This window comes from Phascolarctos cinereus, unplaced genomic scaffold (assembly GCF_003287225.1).
Source record: "Phascolarctos cinereus isolate Bilbo 61053 unplaced genomic scaffold, phaCin_HiC Scaffold_5;HRSCAF=322, whole genome shotgun sequence".
NCBI classification, from domain to species: domain Eukaryota; kingdom Metazoa; phylum Chordata; class Mammalia; order Diprotodontia; family Phascolarctidae; genus Phascolarctos; species Phascolarctos cinereus.
The window spans coordinates 242,146,490-242,169,762 of record NW_027555958.1 but is presented as its reverse complement, the minus strand read 5'-3'; the positions used below and the strand labels follow the sequence as shown (position 1 = coordinate 242,169,762).

At 41.0% G+C, this 23,273-nt stretch overlaps 1 protein-coding gene across 2 annotated transcripts in view; it reads right to left on the bottom strand.

Moving 5' to 3' along the window:
• The window catches only part of TCP11 (t-complex 11), a 43,925-nt gene extending 22,081 nt beyond the window's left edge, over nt 1-21,844 (bottom strand). The window contains exons 1-2 of one of the 2 annotated variants that reach the window (XM_020999600.2): nt 21,621-21,844; nt 20,868-21,008 (exon numbers count right to left, since the gene is read on the bottom strand). In XM_020999600.2, coding sequence (XP_020855259.1) covers nt 20,868-20,994 — 127 coding nt within the window. In that variant the 5' untranslated portion in view covers nt 20,995-21,008; nt 21,621-21,844. Of the gene's footprint in view, nt 1-20,867; nt 21,009-21,620 lie in introns of those variants that run through there. The other variant, XM_020999602.2, reaches the window with a different exon arrangement.
• Between the last annotated feature and the right edge of the window lie 1,429 nt (nt 21,845-23,273).

The following is a 23,273-nucleotide window of genomic DNA, read 5'->3' as shown; positions in this document are numbered from 1 at the left end:
CCATATAAGTCTTTCCAGGTTTTTCTGAAGTCAGTCTGTCCATTATTTCTTATAGCACAACAGTATTCTGTTACATTCATATCCCACAATTTGTTCAGCCATTCCCCAATTGATGGGCATCCTCTCAATTTCCAATTCTTTGCCACCACAAAAAGAGCTGCTATGAATATTTTTGTACATGTGGGTCCTTTTCCCATTTGTTTGATCTGTTTGGGATATAGCCCTAGAAGTAAAAGGCCTCATTTCTCAAATATATAGAAAACTGAGTCAAATTTATCAGAATACAAGTCATTTTCCAATTGATAAATGGTCAAAGGAAATGAACAGGCAGTTGTCAGAAGAAGAAATCAAAGCCATCTATAATCATATGAAAAAAAATGTTCCCTTCCCCCCCCCCCAGCCAAAGACAAGGTTTATTAGAACATCCACCATACTGGCCAGACTCTTAAGGAATCTGATCATTACTGAGCTATTGGCTAGATTATAAGAATCTGAGCAGTGGCTAGATTTTAAGAATCTGAGCAGTTTAATGGAGATAAGATGGACCTTATATACAGAAAGACTGTGGGAGGGATCCAGCAGTGGCCAAGTAGTTTGGGGTGACTGGAGGAGGGGTCTCAGGAAGATCTGGATGGGAGTGGCCAGTAAGCCGGGGTGAACAGAACACCTGGGACCTGGACCATTTGGCCAAGGGAGAATGGAGATTAATAGTGGAAAGTGGCAGGGGACCATAGGGAGATAAGACAATGAAGGGCTAGGCTAGGTTAAGGGTAAGAGAATTGAGAGATTAGGTGTAGGCAATAACAAAAAGCCAGTTGATGGGATTATAGCCTCAGGCAAAATCCAGAGATTTGGCCTTGTGGGAAAGTCCATGGTTTTTCCTTTCTGGGGTCTAGAACCCAACCCCATCATTCCCCCCTAAAACAAAAGGGACCCAAATTCTTTTGGGGTAAGGGACAAAGGTCTTAGCTTCTGAAACTCCTTCTTGCTAGCAAGGGGTGTAGAGCTGTCCCTGTCTCGAGGGGGTCCCAAAGAGGAGGCTGACTGAAACCGAGCACAGGCTGCATCCAGGGAATGATGGGGGGACATTGGCTGGTACCCTCTGTTTGCTACCAACTCTGTTTGGTACCCTCTGTTTGCTAGGTCAATGGCCTGTGGTCTGGAAGACACAAATCTGACAGAAAAGACCGCAGGGCCCAGATATGACAGGATAAAATATTGTTAGCTGTGTTTGGATTCAGATAATTCAGTCTTCCAACCATGCAGTATCAAATCCATCTCACAGTCAGACCCAGGAATAGCCAGGTGGGTAACATTCCTTTTCAAAGGAACATAATGGGGAAACTGAGCCAGGAGGATCCCATCTTAGACTGAGGCTAAAATTGTCCTCTCAGCTTTTCCCAATGCTGACTTCCCACCAGTAGCACATTCTCTGAGTAGCTTGTGGCATTTCTTTCAGATGGTAGATTATTGATTATCAACAGATTATTATGATGCATCAGACATCTCAAAATAAAAGCCTATGAGCTTTTACCTGAAACAGCAAGTTCCACTAATCACAGCTTAGGTAAAACTTTTCCAGAATTTACATCTCAAACTTAAATGTATCCTAGTGTAAAAAGCCAATCGTTAGAGATTATTTCTATATACTTGCAAATTCTCAGCAACAGACAAAACCCAAACAAACTTTTTGGCAAGTTTATACATTAAAACAATAACCAACAATAGCCAAATTATTTTAGCAGTAACCAAATTATGAAAAGTTGCTTGACATAACTGATACAAAAAGTTCACCAATTTGAAACTTGAAACAAACTCATTACCAATCAGTTGACTTCAATTTTGTTAAATGCAATTCCAAATTACTTTACACAGAGAATCAACATCTCATCATTAACAGTTAAAACTACAACTTTAAAAGAGAGGGCTTACCCAAGTTCTGAGGCTGAGCAGGATGTGCTGAACCTGGGTGATGCTTCTAGGCAAAGGTTGCCCCAGGGCCCAAGGCCATTGTCAGTGGGGCCCATGCTGTAGCTGCTGCCCCTCCGCCCTCTTTCCTTTTGCCAGGTGGAAGAGGGCAAATTCAAAGGTGGGGTGCTGGCGAAATTCTCTTCTTCAATGAGAGGGATTAACAAATACCCTCTTGACTCAAGGTAAGGGAGTGGGAGAAGGGAGTGACCAGGATTGTAAGGAGGTGTCTCAAAACTCCTTAATGACTGATCACAAAACTTCCAGAATCTGCTAAGACGTTTTCAGCTGTTCTAACTTTTCCTTGTAACCTCCGTGAAGGAGGATTCAGAGGTATAGAGGTAAGGGAGTAAGTAAGCCTCGTGGAACCAAAAAGCACCTGCAGTTTTCCCAATTCCCTAGCACCAAAAGAACTGACAGAACTGGGCATATGATTCCAGATAGGGTGTCCATCCTTGTCCTCTACGCCAGGGAAGCTGTACCCAGATCCATAGCCTCAAACTGAACCAGTGGACCAAGAGCCTGAGACCATCAGGCTGATTGCGAGACAGCCTCAAAACTGCCTGCCTGAAAAGCACCTCCAAGCCTTGGTGCTTAGACTGTGACCCCAACTGCAAGGTAAGAAAGTGGGGGGGGGAGGCTTACATACTTTCTAGTCTTGGCTGGAGAAGAACTTGGGGTTAGGCAGCTTCCCCATATGGGCCACCAAAATGTTGAGGTTTAGGGGTGCTGGGACCCCAAAATCACAACACATGAATTCAATCCAAGCCTTCTTTCAGTCAAAGGCAAGGTTTATTAGAACATCCACCATATTGGCCAGACTCTTAAGGAATCCGAACATTACTGAGTTGTTGGCTAGATTATAAGAATCTGAACAGTGGTTAGATGTTAAGAATCTGAGCCAAAATGTTACTTTTGATGAGAGATTATTAGATTGGTTAGAGAAATGCAAATTAAAACAACTCTGAGACACCACTTCACACCTATCTGACTGGCTAATATGACAGAGAAGGAAAATGACAAATGGTGGAGGGGATGTGGGAAAACTGTGACACAAATGCACTGCTGGTGGAGTTGTGAACAAGTCCAACCATTCTAGAGAACAATTTGGAACTATGTCCAAAGGGCTATACAACATATTCTTTGATCCAGCAATACCACTACAAGGTCTATATCCCAGAGAGATTTTTTAAAAAAGGAAAAGGACCTACATGTACAAAAAAAATTTACAGCAGTACTTCTTGTCACAGCAAAGAACTGGAAATTGAGGGGATGCCCATCAATTGGGGAAAGGCTGAACAAGTTGCAGTATATGATTGTGATGAAATACTATTGTGCTATAAAAAATCATGAGCAGAATGCTTTCAGCAAAACCTGGAAAGACTTATATGAAATCATGCCAGGTGAAGTGAGCAAAATTAGAACAGTGTGCATAGCAACAGTACTATTATACAAGGACCAATTGTGAATGGCTTAGCTATTCTTAGCAATACATTGATTAGCAATACAAAGACAATTCTGAAGGACTTATGATGAAAAATACTATTCATTTCCTGAGAAAGAACTGATGGAGTCAGAATGCAGATTTGAAGCATACTTTTAAAAAATTTTTCTTGGGTTTTTTGGTCTGTGTTTTCTTGTGCTAATATAGATATGTTTTACATGACTACACATATATAATCTATATCAAATTACTTGACTTCTGAAGGAGAGGGGACAGCAGGAAGGAGAGAAAGAATTTGGAACTCAAAAATTTTTTACATGAATGTTGAATGACTGTATATGTATAATCTTTATCAGACTGCTTGCTCTCTTGGGGAGAAGGAAAGGAAGGGAGGGAGGAAGAAAAATCTGGAGCTCAAAAATCTTACAAAGATGAATGTTGAAAACTATCTTTACGGGTAATTGGAAGAAATAAAGTACTATTAAATAGAATGAAAAAAATGGATGTTGAAAATTATTTTTACATGTAACCAGGTAAAAATAAAATATTAAAAAGTAAAATAGTGATTTAGATAATTTTTTTTCATAAAACTATCGATGGCTTTTATTTCCTCTTCTGAAAACTGCCCGCTCATTTTTGTTGACCATCTATCAATTGGGAAATGCCCCCTATTTTTATAAACTTGACTCTGTTCCATACTCAGTATATATCTGAGAAACAAGGCCTTTATCAGAAAAACTTGTAAAAAAATTTTTGATATTACTTCATTGTCTAGGGTACCTTTTAGCAAAATGTAGTTTTTTCTGATTATCTCTTAATTAGGTCTATTTTTGCTTTTTCTTTGTCTGAGATCATGATTGCTACTCCTGCTTTTTTTCACCTCAATTGAAACATATTAGATTCTGCTCCAGCCCTTTAAGTTTGTCTTTCTGTTACAGGTGTGTCTGATTTCTAACCCACTGTTACCTGCTTCCCTTTTATAGTTGAGCTCATCCCATTCACATTCATAATTATGATTACTGTGTATTTCCCTCCATCCTATTTTCTTCTGTTTTTTTCTTCTTTTTTTATCCCATTGCTCCTCAAAAGTCTATTCCACTTCTAACCACTGCCTCCCTTAATCAACCCTTCCTCTCTTATTTCCCTACTGGGTAAGTTAACATTTCTATACTCAACTGTGTATAAATATTCTTCTCTCTTTTACAATTCCAAAGACAATGAGGGTCAAGCATTGACTACCAACCCCACCCTCCCATTTTCCCCTCTGTAAAAGCTCTTCCTTACATGACTCTTTTATGTGAGAAAATTTTCCCCGTTCTCTCTCTCTTCCCCTTTCTCCCAGTGCATCCCTCCTCACTTCTTCATTGAGATGGACTTTAGAAGACAGAAAGGAGTTCACAAAATTTCAGACTTGAAAAGGACTACCATGGCTCTCTTATCCAACCTACATCTACAAAATCACTTCTACCATATACCAGACCTGCTCATTCAATCTCTCCACTAAGAACTGGTCTGTGACTATTTATTCTCTTCCCCTTCTGGACACCCTCTCTTCCCTGGGTTTTAATAGCACTGCTCTCTCTCTGGGTTCTCCTCCCACCTGTCTGACTACTCCCTTCTCAGTGTCCTTTGCTGGATCTTCCTCCTCGTCATTCTTCCTAACTGTGGGGCGCCAAGGCTCTCTGGAGAAGAAAATGGCAAACTACTCCAGTTATCTTTGCCAGGAAACCCTCAAATGGGTCAGTAAGAGTCAGATACGGCCAAAACAACTAAACAACCACCACCAAAGGCCCTCTTCTCTTCTGAACTTCAGTTCCATAACTCCAAATGCCTATTGGACATGTGAAGTGTGTCCACAGACATTTCAAACTCAGCATGTCTAAAATACTATCTTTCCCCAAACACCCTCTTCAAAGCTTTCCTAGTGGGGGCAGCTAGGTGGCGCAGTGGATAGAGCACTGGCCCTAGAGTCAGGAGGATCTGAGCTCAAATCTGGCCTCAGACACTTGACACTTACTAGCTGTGTGACCCTGGGCAAGTCACTTAACTCCAGTTGCCTCACCAAAAACAAACCAAAAAACCCTTTCCTAGTGATGCTGAGGGAATAACTATCTTCCCAGTCTCTCCCAGATTTACAATCCTCACTCTCATGTCCCTCACATAGTCAACTGATTGACAAACCTTGTTTTTATCTTCCTATCTCCCTTTCTCTCCACTCTCATCATCTCACTCGAGGCTTAGTTGCCACTTTCTAAAGGAGCTTTCCTGGTCCTCTCCAACCTCTGTCACCTCCTTCTTCTCCATTCATATGTTTTATGTATTATTTATTCACATATCTCTCCTTTAACAGGTTAAGTTCCTTAAAAGAGCAGGATTTTTGCAGTTTGGTCTTCTCTACATGCCTAGAGCTTAGCAGTTCCTAGCCCACAGCAAGCACTTAATTGCTGCCTATCCTGATGTTGGATAGCTCTAACTGTAAGGAAGTTTTGCTTACCTCAAACCTAAATTTGTCTCTTTGCAACTTGATTCTTAGTCCTGTCCCCTAGGGCCAAGCTGATCAAGTCTAATACTTTTTCCAGGTGACAGTCCTTTAACTATGAGAAGACTGCAACACAGCTAGCATGTGCCCCCAAGTCTTCTCTGAATTAAACCTCTAGAGTTCCCTCAGCCGATTCTTACATAGGAAGAACTTGAAGCACTACTTCATCATCCTAAGTGCCTACCTCTGAATGGTCTCCAGCAATGGCCTTCTTAAAATGCAGTCCCTAGAACTAAAGACAAAATTCCAGATATGGTCTGAGAGTACAGTAGACTAGTGCAGCTGGGTGGTGCAGTGGATAGAGTGCCTGGAGTCCGCAAGACTCATCTTCATGAGTTCAAATCCGGCCTCGGACACTTACTAGTTGTGTGACCCTGGGCAAGTCACTTAACCCTGTTTGCCTCAGTTTCCTCATCCGGAAAATGAGCTAGACAAAGAAATGGCAAAGCATTCCAGTACCTTTGCCAAGAAAACCCTAAATGAGGCCACAAAGAGTTGAACTCAACTAAGAAATGACTAAAGAGTGGGATTATCACTAGCACTATTAAATCATATTGAGTCACTAAAACCCCCACTGGTTGTATCTTGTACTTATAAAATTTTTTTTAAAACCCAAACATAAGACTTTCTATTTATCCCAATTACATTCCATCTTTTCAGATCTGGCATACTATTCTAATTTGTCAGGATCTTTCTGCATCCTGAACCAGTCATCCAAGGTGTCAGCTATCTCTCCCAGCTCTGTTATCAGAAAATTAGATTTAAGTATGTCATCGATGCTGAGTCATTGATAAAAGTGCCAAACAGCAGAGGGCCGAGGACAGATGCTTGAGGCACTCCCCTGGAGATTCCCTTTCATGATAGCAGAGCATTAGTGACTACTCTTAGGGTCTGCCCATTTAACCAATTTTGGGTATATTTAAATGTACTGCTGTCTAGCCCACAGCCCACTATCTTTTATACCTGACAGACATTATGAATGTGTGAACGAAAAGGTATTTATTAAGCATTTATCACGTGCAAAAGCACTATGCTGAGTGCTAGGGATACAAATAGAAGATCAAGAGTCCCTGTCCTCAAGGAGCTCAAGTTTTAAAAGGGAGAAACAACACATGGGAGGCATCAGCTGCTACTCATATGGAAAGGGCCAGTGAATCTCAGGGCATAGCAGCAAAGCAAATGGTAATGTATCTTCTTTAATGTCATTTCCATTTACAAAGCTCAATGTGTTTCTGATGTTGAACCACCTGACACTGCCAAGGACTTTGGCAGTATGGCTAGAGCTCCAAAGGAGGTGGGCACAGGCTGCAGTACCTGCAAAGGCAGCTTCAGACCACATATCCACAAGAGTTTCTCCCTTCAATAATGGGTAGGGTATGAGACTATAAGTGCTGGTTGAGGGCCAAGGTGGGGGGCAGAGGGAGGAGTGGGTACCACTATTTCTGGGGCTCTTGAGCTCTGAGTCCTGGGCTGTCTCTACCGCAATCAAAGAGGATGTGGCGATGGTAGCTTAACCCACCTGGCAAATGCCACTTCCCACAGGATACATTGCTGCTTCAGCTAAGGCTGGTGTGCCTGCTCAGTTGGTAGCAGCTGGTGATGGTGGGACAAAGACGGTGGACCCCCCTGCTCCCCTGGATGGTGGCTGTAGGGCTAAGGTGAAAGCAGGACTGGAAGCTTTGCTAAAATCTAAGTTAATTATATCTACCATTCCCTTGAGCTACCAGCCTAGCCATCCTGTCAAAAGAGAACATGAAGTTAGTCTGGCATGGTATGTTCTAGATAATTCCATGCCAGCTCTTTGTGATCACTGCTTCCTTTTCTAAATATTCACTAAATATTCCTAATCATATATTTAAGATATCTGTCCAGATCTGAAGGGTCAACTCATTGGTCTTTACTTTACAGACTCCATTATCTCACCTCTAACATACTCTCTCTTGCAGCACACCTCTCCTATTTTTCAGTCTTTCAGGTATCACTGATAATGTCTTAAACATGAAGTTTTACCGTAGCTATTCCTAAGAAGTATCTGCATCAGTGGCATGAAGAATGAACTGGAGGGGAGGGAGGATAGAGGTGGAAAAACTCTATGAAGTTAATACTGATTATCTAGATGGTACTGAGGAGGGCCTGAATTAAAGTGGTTGTGAGAATGGAGTAGAGACAGATGGAAGGGTAGGGTATGGTAAAGAGGCTGAGGTAAGATAAAAAGTTAAAGATAACTCTGAGGTTAAGGACATGGACGCTGAGGAAATGGTAGTGCCACAGAAAAGTGAAATCAGGAGTAGGTTGAGGTTTAGGGAGGAAAGGCTTTAAAAAATAAATTTCACAGGGGGCAGCTAGGGGGCACAGTGGATACAGCACCGGCCCTGAAGTCAGGAGGACCTGAGTTCAAATCCAGCCTCAGACCAAACACTTGACACTTACTAGCTGTGTGACCCTGGGCAAGTCACTTAACCCCAATTGCCTAAAAAACAAACAAACAAATAAATAAATAAATAAAGATAAACTTCACAAATAGAGAATGGGGGAGGTGTGGCTCAACAATGTTTCTCATGAAGATCTAGGCAGCAAATTTTGGTAACCAAAAAAAACTCTCATCCTGAGTTATGCCGAGAAGCGTGTCTTTCTGAGTTCAAATATGGCTTCAGACACTTCCTAGCTGTGTGACCCTACACAAGTCACTTAACCCTGTTTGCCTCAGTTTCCTCATCTGTGGCTCCGAGAAGCTATATATAACATGAGCAGTGGCCATAGCCTAGTAAGCCATCTCAGCAGCCAGGCTAAAAACCAGGTTGAGAGTTGCCAACAGACTTTTTATACCCATTGGTGAGTTAAGGGGATGCCTACCCCAAGCATATAAAGATTTCTCCCAGTGGAATGGGTGGATGAGAACAACTTGTTCCAATGGCCATGAAGGTGGCTAAAGCAGGCACCGCGGAGCACTTGGAGCTTGGTAAGACATCAAAGATGCCAAGATCATCCACTGCATCCTGGGGCATTGCCAGTTGTCCTGACTTGTTTTGCCACTGGACTTTGATGACTGTGGAAGAGAGAGCGAGGCCAACAATCTGCGTAACTCCGCCTCACTTAAACCAACTCATACACAAGTCAAGACATTACTCATTCGTGATGTCATGAGTCTTCTTCAAAAAACGAAGGATGAACAACAAAATGAGCTGGAGAAGGAAATGGCAAGCCACTTCAATATCTTTGCCAAGAAAACTCCAAGTGGGGCACAAGGAGTCAGACTACAGAACAGCAAAGTTTGCTCTATTTGCTTTGTTCAGGCCACATTTGAAGTACTCTGTTCAGTTCCAGACATGACATTTTAAGAAAGACTTAAGCTGGAAATGACTGAAATGTCTTCTCCCTACATCTTTGCTTGGTAGATTCCTTTGTATCCTTTAAATCCCAAATTAAATGTCATTTTATCTAGTTTCTGATTCCCACCTTGGTAATAATTTTTCTGTCTTAAGACCTCATCTAAAACTTTTTTATCCTTTATTAATGTTATCATCTATTGTTTTCCATTAGAGTTATCTCTGCATGTCATATTTCCTCACTGGACTTTTAAGCCACGCTCCGCACACAGTAGACAACCAACAAAAGGTTTACTTAATTCTATGAAACTATATGAGAGAGGAAACCATGTAGAAACACTTTCCACTTAGAACCAATAGCACGTCTTGACACAATTCTCAATTTGTCACTCACATGTTGATGTGCTCACCGAGCCAATGTGGTAAAGATGAAAAAGTGCTGGATTTGGGTCGGATCCAGAGGACCTGGGGCTGAATCCTGGGTGACATTAACGGGACAAGTCAGAACTTCTCTGAGCCGCAGATTCTCCATCTGTAAAATAAAACTGTCCCTTCCAGCTCCGAATCTATGACCTAAATATGATCTTTGAAAGAACGAGATTTTGATGTGGCAGAGAACTGGAAGCAAAGTAGATGCCCATCACGTGGGAATGGCTAAAAAAAAAAGGGACATGAATATAATGGAAAAAATAATAAATATGAAGAAATCAGAAAAGCATGAGAAATCTTAGTTCAACTGATGTAAAGTGAGGCAAAGAGAGCCACAAAAACTATACACATAACCATAACAATGTACGTGATGAGGGATAGAGCTATAGATAGGAACTAGACCTCTATCAATGCAAGTTGGCCCCTCCTCTGCAACTTAATAGTCTTAGAGAGTTGCCAATGCAGCAGCGCTTCTTAAAGTGTGGGTCACCACCCCTTATGGGGTCACGACCCACAGTTCAAGCACTGAAAGGGTCACAGGTAGAAAAAGTTTAAGAAGCTGTGGCCTAGAGCACTGAGAAGTTAAGTGATGTGTCCAGGGTTACACAGCCAGGACGTATCAGAGGTGGGACTTGGACATCATCTTCCTGACTCCAAGGTCAGCTCTCCAGCCACCTCTAGACATTTGTCCATGGGTAAAAACAAAAAAAGTCTAACACTGTAATTGTAATGTTTAAGTCTGGCCTTGATGAATAGATGAGAAAAATGTACTTTGACCCTTCCTCTGCACCCTGAACGTGCAGCACTATATGTGCTGTCAGACGTGGTTGATTTATCAGTTCACTGGCTTAGATTCGGAGCTGGAAGGAATTTCAGAGACCATCTGATTCCCGCCCGCCCCCCCCCAAAGGTGAGGAAATACAGGCCCAGAGAAGTCAAGTGCCTTGCCCAGGGTTGCACAGGTATGCCCTTCCCACATGATGCCTCTTAAGTTTGTTTGCTTAACTGCTTTTTCTCTTCTTTTTCATTCTTTGCTACAAAAGATATCTCTCTGGATAAAGACACACACACACACACACACGTATATATGTGTGTGTGTGCATATCTTCTCTCCTTTAGCATTTTGTTCCCTCAATCATTCCTTCCTTCTCTCATTTTCAATCTCTCAGATCCCACCACTTGACTAAAACAGCTCTCTATCTGTTTTTTTAAAACATTTATTTTTAATAAATTTTGAGTTCCAAACTTTCTCCTTGACCTCCTCCCTAAAACGGTAAGCATTTGACTTAGGGTATATATTTGCAATCATGTAAAACATATTTCCATATTAGTCATGTTATGAAAGAAGAAACAGACCAAAAGGGGAAAAAAACCACAAATAAAACAAAGAAAGTGTGCTTCAATATGCATTCAGACTCCATCAGTTCTTTCTCTGGCTGTGGATAGCATCTTACATGATGAGTCCTTTAGAACTGTGCTGGATCACTGAATTGCCTGAGAAGAGCTAAGCTATTCACAAGTGATCATCGTGCAGTGTTGCCGTTACTATGTACAATGTTCTCCTGGTTCTGCTCACTTCACTTTGCATCAGTTCATGGAAGTCTTTCCAGGTTTTTCTGAAATCTGCCTGCTCCTGACAGTCTCTTAACCACTAAATCTAATGGTTTCTTTAGGCCTCATTCTCCTTGGCCCTTCTGCAGCTTTTCATAGTGAAGAACAACGCTGTCTCCTGGATACTCCCTCACTTTGGAGTCTGCAGCACTCCTTTGCTTAGTTTACCACTTGTTTCACCCCTTTCCTCAGTCTCCTTTTCTGGAACATGACCCATGTCCCCTCCATTAAGTGTGAGTGTTCTTTGAGGCAATGTCTTGGTCCTTCTTTTCTCCCTGAGGAATATCATAAGCTCATAAATAAACAAACAGATAAAAAAAACCCCAACAAATAAATATGCAGATAACACCAAGTTAAGTCCTATATATTTGCATATATGAACACCATATACACAATATGTGTGTATGTGAATATACGCATATGTATATGTGTATTTGTTCATTAATTTTTTTGTTTATACAGTGCTCATCTTTCCACTGAACTTCAGTCCTGCATCTGCCTAGTAGACATCTCAACCTGGATGTCCCTGTCCCACCAGCATCTCAGATTCAAAACACAGGATCACAGAATTTTAGAGCTCAGAAAAGATCTTACAGACCATCTGGTGCAACCCCCTCATTTTATAGATGAGGAAACTGAGGCACAGGGACATTAAATGACATGTCCCCATCACACAGGTAGTAAGCGTGGTAATGTTTGAACCTGGGTCCTCTGGTTCCAAATCCATCATTCATTCCACTGCCTTATATGGATTCAAATTTGTCCCCAAACCCATCATTCCTCCAAACATTCTTATTTTCTGCCTACAGAACCTCTCTGATACCCATCTCCTTTTCCCACACACACACAGCCACGACCTTGGTGTAGGCCCTAATCACTTCTAGCCTAGACTATTGCAACAGCCTTCTTGGCTCCTAATCAATTTCCCTCTCCAATCCATTTTCACATAGCAGCCAAATTAATATTCCTATGACACCACAAATATAACTTATTTTACTCTCCTTTTCAAAAATCTTCAGTGCCTCCCCAATTGCCTTTAGAATAAAATACACACTCCCCATCCCAGCATTTAAAGCCCTCCACAATCTGGCCCCTGAGTATCTCTGCAGACTTATTTCCCATTACTTTGCCTTTACATATTCTACGTTCCAAACTGCCTTACTTAGCTATTCTCCAACACTGACATCCCTCTGCTGCTCTTTCCGTGCATTTGTACCGGCTGTCCCCCATTCTTGGAATGTACTTTGCCCTCACCTCCCCCTTTCAATCCCTCACTTCCTGCAAGGCTCTGCTCAGACAGCAATGCCCACCTGAAAGTATTTCTTCATCACTTCTCCAGTTTTTCGGGCTCCCTTCCTCCCAAAGTTATTTCATATTTCCATATCTATATATACTTTGTGTACTACCCCCACCTCCATTAGAATATAAACTCCTTGAGGCAGACATTATTTCATGTTTGTTTTGCATACAGTAGGCACTAAATGTGTGGTGAATTGAATTTTAATTTAATAACGATAAGTATAACATCCTACACTTGGATCAAAAAAAAAATTAACTTCATCAATGCAGGATGAGAATGAGCATGAGGGAATAGCAAGTTTGAAAAAGTTCAAGGGATTTAGTGACCTGCAGACTCAAAGTCAACAGTGTCATACGGCAACACAAAGCAGTTCCAATCAGAGGCTGCACTGCTCGAGAGGTTTAGTATCCAGGGGAGGGAGGTGAGAGTCCTCCTGTACTCACTCCTGACTCACACTGACAACACTGTGTTTTTTTCTGGGCACCATAATTAGGAAGAGAATCTGACTAGGCTGGGAGAGGCACTGGGAATGTCAGTTGAAGGGACTAAGGAGGTTTAGCCTGCCGTAGAGAAGGCTTGGAGTGTACATGACAGTTATCTTCAAGTTCATATAGGGTTACCATCTAGAAGCTGATTAGCTTGTTTCTGCTGACCCAAAGAGAAGAAGTAGGCATAATGGGCAGAAACGGCAGTAGATTTAGGTCCAAAGCAAATCTGATCCAACAAGAATTTATCTAGCACCCACTACTGGTCAAGCACTGTATGTGCTAGACTCTGGGGATACAAAGACAAAGCAGTCCCTGTCCTCAAGAAGCTTACATTCTGAGGAGATGCAAGTAACTAGATAAGGAGATAAACATCATAATTTGAAGAGAAGGGAGAGCTCACTAACAACTAAGAAGATCGGGGACGGTAATTTTGAAGGAATTTGGGATTCTAAGAGGCAGAGATGAGGTGGAAGTACATGCCAGGCACGGGGTACAGCCTGTCCCCACGGGAAGGAAAACGGAATGCAGAGCTCAGAGAACAGTAAGGGGGCCAGTCCACATAGAACACAGCGTGCATGATGGAGAATCATTTACAATAAGCCTGGAAAGGTAGGCTGGAGAAAAACTGTGAAAGGCTTTAAATACCAACCTGAGGAATCCTAGAGGTAACTGGGAGTCGCTAAAGATTCTTGAGAAAGGGAGAAACAAAGTAAGATTCATGCTTTAGGAAGATGATTTTGGCAACTGTGTGGATGAAAAAACCCAGAAATAGGGAGTCCAACTGGAAGGCTACTGCAATAGTCCAGGCAAGAGGAGATGAAGACCTGTGGGAGTGAAATCCAGAAAAATAAATGTCACAAAAAGCCAAGGAACCAAGGTTGGAGGGGCTGGGGTTAAGAGGGGGGAGAGGGGGGAGAGGGGGAAAGAGAGGAGAGAGAGAGAGAGGAGAGGGAAAGAGAGAGAAGGAGAGAGAGAGAGAGAGGGAGGAGAGGGAGAGAGAGAGAAGGAAAGGGAGAGAGAGAGAGAGAGAGAGAGAGAGAGGAGAGAGGAGAGGAGAGGGAGAGAGGGAGAGGGAGAGAGAACCCTTCCTAACAATCAGAGCAGTCCAAAAGTCGTGAGTTCCCCTCCACAAGAGATCTTCAAGGAAGGCTGGATTACCTGTTGGTAACAGTATAGCTGATTTCTGTTCAAGAAGGGGTTGGGGGGAGGGGGAACCAAGAAGGCAGAGTAAAGACAGAGACACACCTGAGCTCTCCCAAATTCTCCTCTAAACAACTTTAAAATAACAATTCAAACTGAATTCTGTAATGGCAGAACAACCAAAAGGATGGGGTAAAACAATTTTTTGAGCCCAGAGGAACTTAAAAGGTAGGCAGCAAAGGTCTGTATCAGCGGGGTAGTGGTCAGACTGGGAGCCCAGCACGAATGGTGCAGCACAGGACATGGAGGCAGTTCAGCAGCAGCAGAAGCCGCTCTGGGAGCTGTCAATACACAGAGGGGAAGGAGGTCAGACAGCCGGTAAGAAGGAGGTTACGGAGGACCTTTGGCTGGTACTGGGTACAGAATTCTGTCATACTGCCAATATGCAGTTCTGGCTTGCAGTCCAGGATGAGGAGCACTACCTCTTTAGCTCTTGAGGCCCCAGGACCTAGGGTCCTGGTCACAGTTCCAAGGCAGAGAAGAATGCTTGTGTTTACGCACAGGCCAGAAGAGCAGTGATCACACCTCACCTTAAATCACACCACTTTGGAAGAACTGAAAACCTATAGACCTCCCCCCAGAACTAGCTCTGAAAACAGCAGAATTAAAAACCTGAAGCTTAGGACAGTACCCACTCCACCCAGGAGCACAGCCCAGCCTTAACATAAAATTAAAAGTCAAGAAACAGACTGGAAAAATGAGCAAACAAACAAAAAAGAACTCAGCCAGAGAACACTACTATGGTGACAGGGAAGATCAAAACACAAACTCAGAGGAAAACAATGAAGTCAAAACAGCTACAAGAAAAGCTTCAAAGAAAAATGTGAACTGGTGACAGCCCTCACCCCCTCAAAAAAAAAAAAAAGAATTCCTGGAAGAGCTCAAAAAATATTTTAAAAATCAAATAAGAGAAGTAGAGGAAAAACTGGGGAAAGAAATGAGAGTGATGCAAGAAAATTATGAAAAGAGAGTCAACACCTTGGTAAAGGAGGCACCAAAAAAAAAAAACCTGGAGAAAATAAAAAATCAGCCTAGTTGTATAAAAGGTCAAAAAAATACAATGAAGAGCAGAACTAAAAAAGTAGACATGACCACATGGAAAAAGGCACAAAAGCTCACTGAAGAAAATGAAAGTTTCAGAAGGAAATGGACAGTAAAACTATACTAGTGGGGGCCCTCAGTTTTCCCCTCTCAGAACTAGATAAATTTAACCAAAAAATAAACCAGAAAGTAGTTAAGGAGATGAATAGAATTTTAGAAAAGTTAGATATGATAACCTCTGGAGAAAATGGAAAGGGAATAGAAAGGAATATATCTTTTTTCAGCAGTACATGGCACCTACACACCACACACACACACACACACACACAAAACACAACAACCACCACCTCACAATCAAATGCAGAAAAGCAGAAATATTAAATGCGTCCTTTTGAGATCAGAATGCAATGAAAATTATGCAGGGATGGTTCAATATTAGAAAAACAATCAGCATAATTGACCATATCAATAACAAAAACAACAAAAATCACATGATTATCTCAATAGATAAAGAAAAAGCTTTTGACAAAATACAAAACTTATTCCTATTAAAAACACTAGAAACCATAGGAATAAATTGAGTTCTCCTTAAAATAAGTAAACTAGAAAGCTTCTCAATAAGATAAAGGGTGAAGCAAGGATGTCCATTATCACTACTATTATTCAATATTGTACTAGAAATGCTAGCTATAGCAATAAAACAAGAAAAAGAAATTAAAGGAATAAAAACAGGCAATTAGGAAACAAAACTATCACTCTTTGCAGAAATCAACTAAAAAATTAGATGAAACAATCAACAATTTCCGCAAAATTGCAGGATATAAAATAAACCTACATAAACCATCAGCACTTCTATATACTACCAACAAAACCCAGCAGCAAGAAACAGAAAGAGAAATCCCATTTAAAATAACGGCAGACAATATAAAATATTTGAGAGCCTACCTGCTAAGACAAACTCAAATATTATATGAACACAATTACAAAATGTTTTTCACAGAAATAAAGACAAATCTAAACAATGGGAGAAATGTTACTTGCTTATGGGCAGGTCAAGCCAATACAATCAAAATTACAATTCTACCCAAACTATGAAAGAATTATTTTATAGAGTTAGAAAAAAATCATGACAAAACTCATCTGGAAGAACAAAAAGTCAAGAATATCAAGGCAATCAATGAAAAAATCGTGAAGGAAGGTGGCTTAGCAGTACTAGATATCAAACTGTATAAAAAAATGGTAATCATCAAAACAATCTGTTACTAAGAAATAGAGCAGTGGATTACTGAAACTGATTAAGTACACAATACACAGTAGTATATGACCATAGTAATCTAAAGTTTAATAAACCCAAAGATTCAAGCTTTGGGGGCAAGAACTCAATATCTAATAAAAATTGCTAGAAAAACTGGAAAGCAGTTTGGCAGAAACCAGACACAGACCAAGACTTCAGAATGTATATTAAGATACGGTCAAGAGGCAGCTAGATGGTGCAGTGGATAAGCTCTGGCCTTGGAGTCAGGAGGATCTGAGTTCAAATCCGGCCTTGGACACATGACACTTGCTAGTTGTGTGACCCTGGGCAAGTCACTTAACCCCACTGCCAAGGCAAAAAACAAAACAAAACAAAAATTAAAAAAATGATAAGGTCAAAATGGGTACACAATTTAGAGGATGATACCATAAACAAATTAGGGGACCACGGAATATTTTACCTGTCTCATCTATGGATAATGAAGAACTTTTGATCAAGCAAGATTCAGAGAGGATTATGGGATATAAAATGGATTAATTTTGATTACATAAAATGAAAAGGTTTTTGCACAAACAAATCCAATGTAGCCAAGATTAGAAGGAAAGTAGAAAACTGAGGGGGAAATTTTATAGCAAGTTTCTCTGATAAAGACCTCATTTCTCAAATACATAGAGAACTGAGTCAATAAGAATATGAGTCATTCCTCAATGGGTACTTTGGTGAAAGGATGTAAACAGGCAGTTTTCAGAAGAAATCAAAACTATCTCTAGTCATACGAAAAAATGCTCTAAATAATTATTAATTAAAGAAATACATTTCTGAGGCACTATCTCACACCTATCAGAGTGGCTAAAATAACAACAAAAAATGTTGGAGGAGAGGGAGTTGAGGAAAAATTGAGACACTAATGCACTGTTGGTGGAACTGTGAACTGATCCAACCACTGCGGAGAACAATTAGGAACTAAGTCTAAAGAGCTATAAAACTGCATACCCTTTGACCCAGCAATACCACTACAAAGTCTATATCCAAAAGAAATTTTAAAAAAGGGAAAGGACCTATATATACAAAAAATATTTATAGCAGCTCTTTTTGTGGCAGCAAAGAATTGGACATTGAAGGGATGCCCATCAAATGGGGAAAGGCTGAACAAACTCTGGTACGTGATTGTGATGAAATACTATGTTGCTATAAGAAAAGCTGAGCAGGATGATTTTTTAAAAAAACCCAGAAAAACTTAAGACGATCTCACGTCAAATGAAATGCGCAGAGCCAGAGAACAGTGTACATAGTAACAACATTATCATGATCATCAACTGCAAAATGACTTAGCTGTTCTCAGCAATCCAACGATCCAAGGCAATTCTGAAGGACTTACGATGAAAAACGCTATTCACCTCCAGAGAAAGAACTGATGGAACCTGAACGCATACTGAAACACACTTTTTTTTTACTTTATTTTTCTTGGGGTTTTTTTTTGGTCTGTGTTTTCCTGTGCAATATGGCTAATATGGAAATATGTTTTGCATGACTGCACATGTATAATCTATATTAAATTGCTTGTCTTCTCAAGGAGCAAGGAGGGGTAGGAAAAAAGGAGAGGATCTGGAGCTCAAAACTTTTAAAAAAACAAACATTAAAAATTGTTTTTACATGTAATCAGGAAAAAATATAAAAATTTTTAAAAAAAAGAGAAGGGGTTGGATGAGATGACTTCTGTGTTCTTCCCTTCTAACTTAGAGATTTTATGAAGTACATCAGAATTCAGTAGCCCCAGAAAAGAACTATGCAAATACAGGATAAAGTGGTGCTTAAATGGAAATTAGTAACATAGTGTGGCAAGATCAAATACACAGAATAGTATAAATATTTTAACTGGTGAAATGATGCCTACCATTATGATAGGAACATAATAAAAAAGTACATATAAATACTACATCAAGTTAGGTTATAGATAAGAGCACTCCCTTATCACTAGAGTCACAAGTTAGAGCAAGTCTGTATACATGTTCCTAGTTCTCTTTCCAGGGATTTAATAGCAGTATTATACATAAAGAAAGGCAGCATGGTGTAGTGAAGGCTAGTCTTGGGAAGACCTGGGTTCAGGACCTGCCTTTAACCATACTAACTATGTGACCATCCACAAATAATTGACTTAACCTCTCTGAACTCCAAGCAATTAACTCCTTAAGACCATGAGCTAAAGATAAGTAGCCAGTCTGCCTCAGTGAAGAAAATTTCTATACAGGATGTTCCCTATAGTGATGAAATCTAGGTCCAGCCTAAAACAATTACATATTCAAAAAAGAGTTTGTATATGTATATTATGAGATAAAGGAGAGTTAATGGTAAACAGATTTTTATAAGCAAATAAAAATTTGCCTTAATATTTTATTCATGAGTGCATAGAATATTCATTTGGAGGTAGAAAAACCTATATGAAAGTTTAGATTTTGACCTCTACTTGCCATAATATAAGTCCATTTTTGTCCCACAGCTGCCTTCTGTTGTAGCTGTACCCTAACAGTTTGACTTCAGCTGTAGGCTAGAAGATGGCTATGTCTGCTGAGTGGAATGGAATCAGCCACCAGAGTACCTGGCATAAGAGTTAATCCCGGCTTGAGGAAAGATATTTTTGACCTTAAAATGTTATCTATCATTACTAGATGATCAAAGTACAGTAATAGTAGTATAATAATATGACACCAGAATTATTGGAATAGAAAGCATTTTAGAGTTTGTAAAGTATTCAAAAGGACTAGAAGAATTTTTTCTTTCCATTTTTCCTCTGGAGAGTGACAATAGTATTCCCACCATGCACCATGCCCTCCAACTATCTCCTGCATCACAAATAGCCTGCTGAACATTTGAAGTCCTATAGGTTACTAATTTCCATTTACGCAGTAGCATAATCTTTATGGGGAAAAAAAAGCAACTAACTAAAAACCAAGTCTCACTAATGTGACAATGCTGCCCTTCATTCTTAAATCACTCATTATCCTTCAATAAGAAAATGCTCACCCATTAAGAAAGTCAGGTATTGGTGTGTCTTGGTTTAAACAAAACCAAAACATAGACATTTGAACTTAATGAAAAAAAAACTTGATGAATTTTATAAAAATATCATTTGCTTTATATGAGGATTCACCATTGCATTCCTTTAAATAGCAATTTCCCCTATAGGGTCAATTTAGAAAGTCAATTTCTAGCCAAGCTTTTTGGAAAACCACTATGGTTATGGATGTTCCAGCGCACCACAACCCAATAAATGCTGAGTTAGTTGTTTCCTGTGATCTAGTAGTGACACCAAGTGGCCACATAAAAAAACAAAACAAAAAAATCCAGAAGTATAATTCAACTCATCTGGGGGACAATTAATACCTTTACAATTTCATGAATTCAAGCTTGATTTTCTCAAGTCTTTACATTTTTAGCTCAGGTTCAGATATTTGCTACAGTTGGCAAACCTGACAGGCAGATTACAGAATCACTGAATCTGAAAGTTGGAAGGGGCCATCTAGTAAACCATCACACAAAAAAGGAAGATGTTGTTTCATCTGGAGAAGACAAGCCTGAGGTTTAATTTAACCTGTCAAAACAAAATACCAAATGACCTTCATTTACATATGGAAAGGTATAGAAGGGTCTAACAGGCCTAACAACATACACATAAAAATCTGTGTATATTATATAGTAAGCAATGTAGTGTAGAGAGGGCTAGCCTGAGAGTCAGCTAAAACTAAGTGAAATTGTTAGTTCTTGTGTTAACTAAACACTATTAGAGATACTCCGTTTGGAGAATGGCCCAAGATATTTTTATTCTCATAAGATTTAGGCTTTTTCAAAGCTACCACAATAAAAAAGATTTAGCTACGGCTAGTTTTGGAGAGAAGGGAATATTTTCTGAGCTCTGAATCAACTGTACTGGGCTATCAACCTCAGATAATTACAGGTTACCTTTTTCTCTAGAAAAGATCAAAACTTTTTAGATCTGTACTACTAATCAATAAGCACTGAAATCCTCATACTAGGAAAAAGGAAAAAAAAAGACAAATTAAGAGAAAAAAACGAAAATGGGGATAAAATAGAGGAAAACCAAGGAAGAGGAAAGAAAAAAAAACTAAATGGGTGAAAGTGGCGATTGGCACAGATGCCCCCTTGAAAAGGCACTTCTTCCTTCATTATCTCATTATTAAAAGCCAGGTGAAGCACTGAGTCAGTGCCTTGACCAAGAAACCTCGTGATGGACAGAAATCCTAGACATACAAGCAGTCTGATCTGGGCGGCCGCTGTTGTTTTCCAGATAGGAGCCTGGTACTGCAGTGTTACAGGCCCCATTCTGGCCTTCTGTGGCATCACCATTCTGCGCATCAATTTTCTGGACGTCTGGCATCCTAACGGTGTTATCTGGGGATGGAGAGAAAAGCGGTGAGAGGTTGCTTTCAGATAGACACAGAAAGGCTACCGTGTCCAAGTTCCAGCCCAGGTTGTATCGCATCCGCGGCACTCGCACCCCTTCCCCCCTTCCCCGCCCCCCCAGAAAGGTGGGCCATTGGGAAGCTGAGCAAATCCCCCAGAGGCAGAAGGGACCTTAGGGGTCACCTGGTCCACCCTCTTCTTTTTACAGGTGAGGAAACTGAGGCCCAGAAGGGGTATTAAGTAGCAGAGATTGGAACTCGGCTTGACCCCAAACCAGGCACTCTATGCACTACGTAAGGATGAGTCAGAGTCTCCCTAAGTCCTCAAAGGGATGAGTCTGGGGTCCAGGGGTGGGCTGTTTCCTTGCTCTGGCCCTGCTTACAGAGGAGTCCCCAGGACACTCTCCTCCCTCCACTACCCTACTTGGCTGCTGCCGAAGAGCTAAGAGGACGCACAGGCTGGGAGCTCCAGCTCCGCCCCCTCCTCCCTGTATGATTCTGGACTAGTCGCTCGCCCTCTGTGGGCCTCAGTTTCCTCCCGACGGATACACTGTCCCTAAGGCCCCTGGTGACCCCTAATTCCTCGACAGCCAGCCCTCACCTCCACCCCACTCCGACCACCTGCCCTGACGCTGAAGCTGCTTCTGCCGCCCGACCGCTCCGCGCGTCCGCCAGGAGACTGGACCGCACCATCGCGCCCCTGACCCGCCGCCAAAGGGGGGAGCAGCGGTCGAAAAGCAGGCCGGGGACTGGCGGGGAAGCTCGGCCGCCGGTAGCGCGCCCCCGCTCCCGGCCGGAGCTCCAAGTGGGAGAGTCCGGGGTTTGAAAACAAACCGCCGCCAGTCGCTCGGGGCAACGAGCTGGCGATCACATGGCCAAGAAGACCAGACCGGCTAGGCGAAGCTGGACTGTTCCATTTGGGCTGGAGAGGATGGGGGTGGGGATGGTGGCGTGTGGACGGTTCCATAGAGCATCGGGCAGGGTAGGGAGAGTAGAATCCCGTGCCTGGGTACAGTTCTAGGCAGGCAGACAGACGGCCACAGCGACCGACAGACACAGAGATAGATACAGAAACAGACAGACACATCTTAAACTCAACATGTTTATTATCTTTCCCCCTAAATCCCTACCTTTCTTTAAGTCCCAATTAAAATCCCAACTTTTACAGGCAGCCAAGCCCTACCTGACCCCTCTTAATCACATTGCCTTCCCTGTTAATTATTTCCTATTTTTCCTGTACATAGTTTGCCTATATTTGTTCGTATGTTGTTTTTCCCATCAGAGTGTAGGGACTCTTTTTAAAAATTATTTTTATTTATTTAGTTAAATATTTCCCAATTACATGTAAAAAACTTTTAACAATCTTTTTTAAAAAAATTTGAGTTTACATTCTCTCCCTCCCTCCCTTCTTCCCCTTACCCCTCCTTAAAAAATCAATCAATTTTATATCAATTATACATGTGAAATCATGCAAAACACATTTCCACATTAGCCATGTTGCAAAATAAAACACAAACAATAAAAACAGAGAGTAGAAAAAGTATGCTTCAATCTGCATTCAGAGTTCATCAGTTCTCTCTCTCAAGGTGAGTAGTGGTTTTCATCACAGTTCCTTTGGAATTGTCTTGGGTCATTGTCTTGATCAGAGTTGCAAAGTCTTTCACAGTTGATCATCCTTACAATAGTGCTGTGAGGTCCTCTTCCAGAAGGAAGGACAAACAACAATGACAACAACAGTGTACAAAGTTTTCCTTCCTGGTTCTGCTCACTTCACTTTGCATCAGTTCATATATGTCTTCCCAGGTTTTCCTCATTTCTTATAGCACAATAGTATTCCAGCACAATCCTATACCACAACTTGTTCAGCCATTCCCCAATCAATTTCTATTTTAATCAGTTTCCTGTCAATTTCCAATTCTTTGCCACCACAAAAATCACCACTATAAATATTTTTGTACATATCAGTCTTTTCCCATTTTCTTCTCTTTGTGATGCAAAGCTGGGTCAAAGGATATACATAGTTGTATAGCTCTTTGGGCTTAGTTCCAAATTATTCTCCACAATGGGTTGCATCAGTTCACAGCTTCACCAACAATGCATTAGTGTCCCGATTTTTCTACATCTCCAACATTTGTCATTTTCCTCTTTTTTTTTATCATATTAGCCAATCAGATTGGTATATTCCAATCAATAGTAATTTAGTAATTTAGAGCATTTTTTTCATATGATTAGAGATAACTTTTGATTTCTTGTT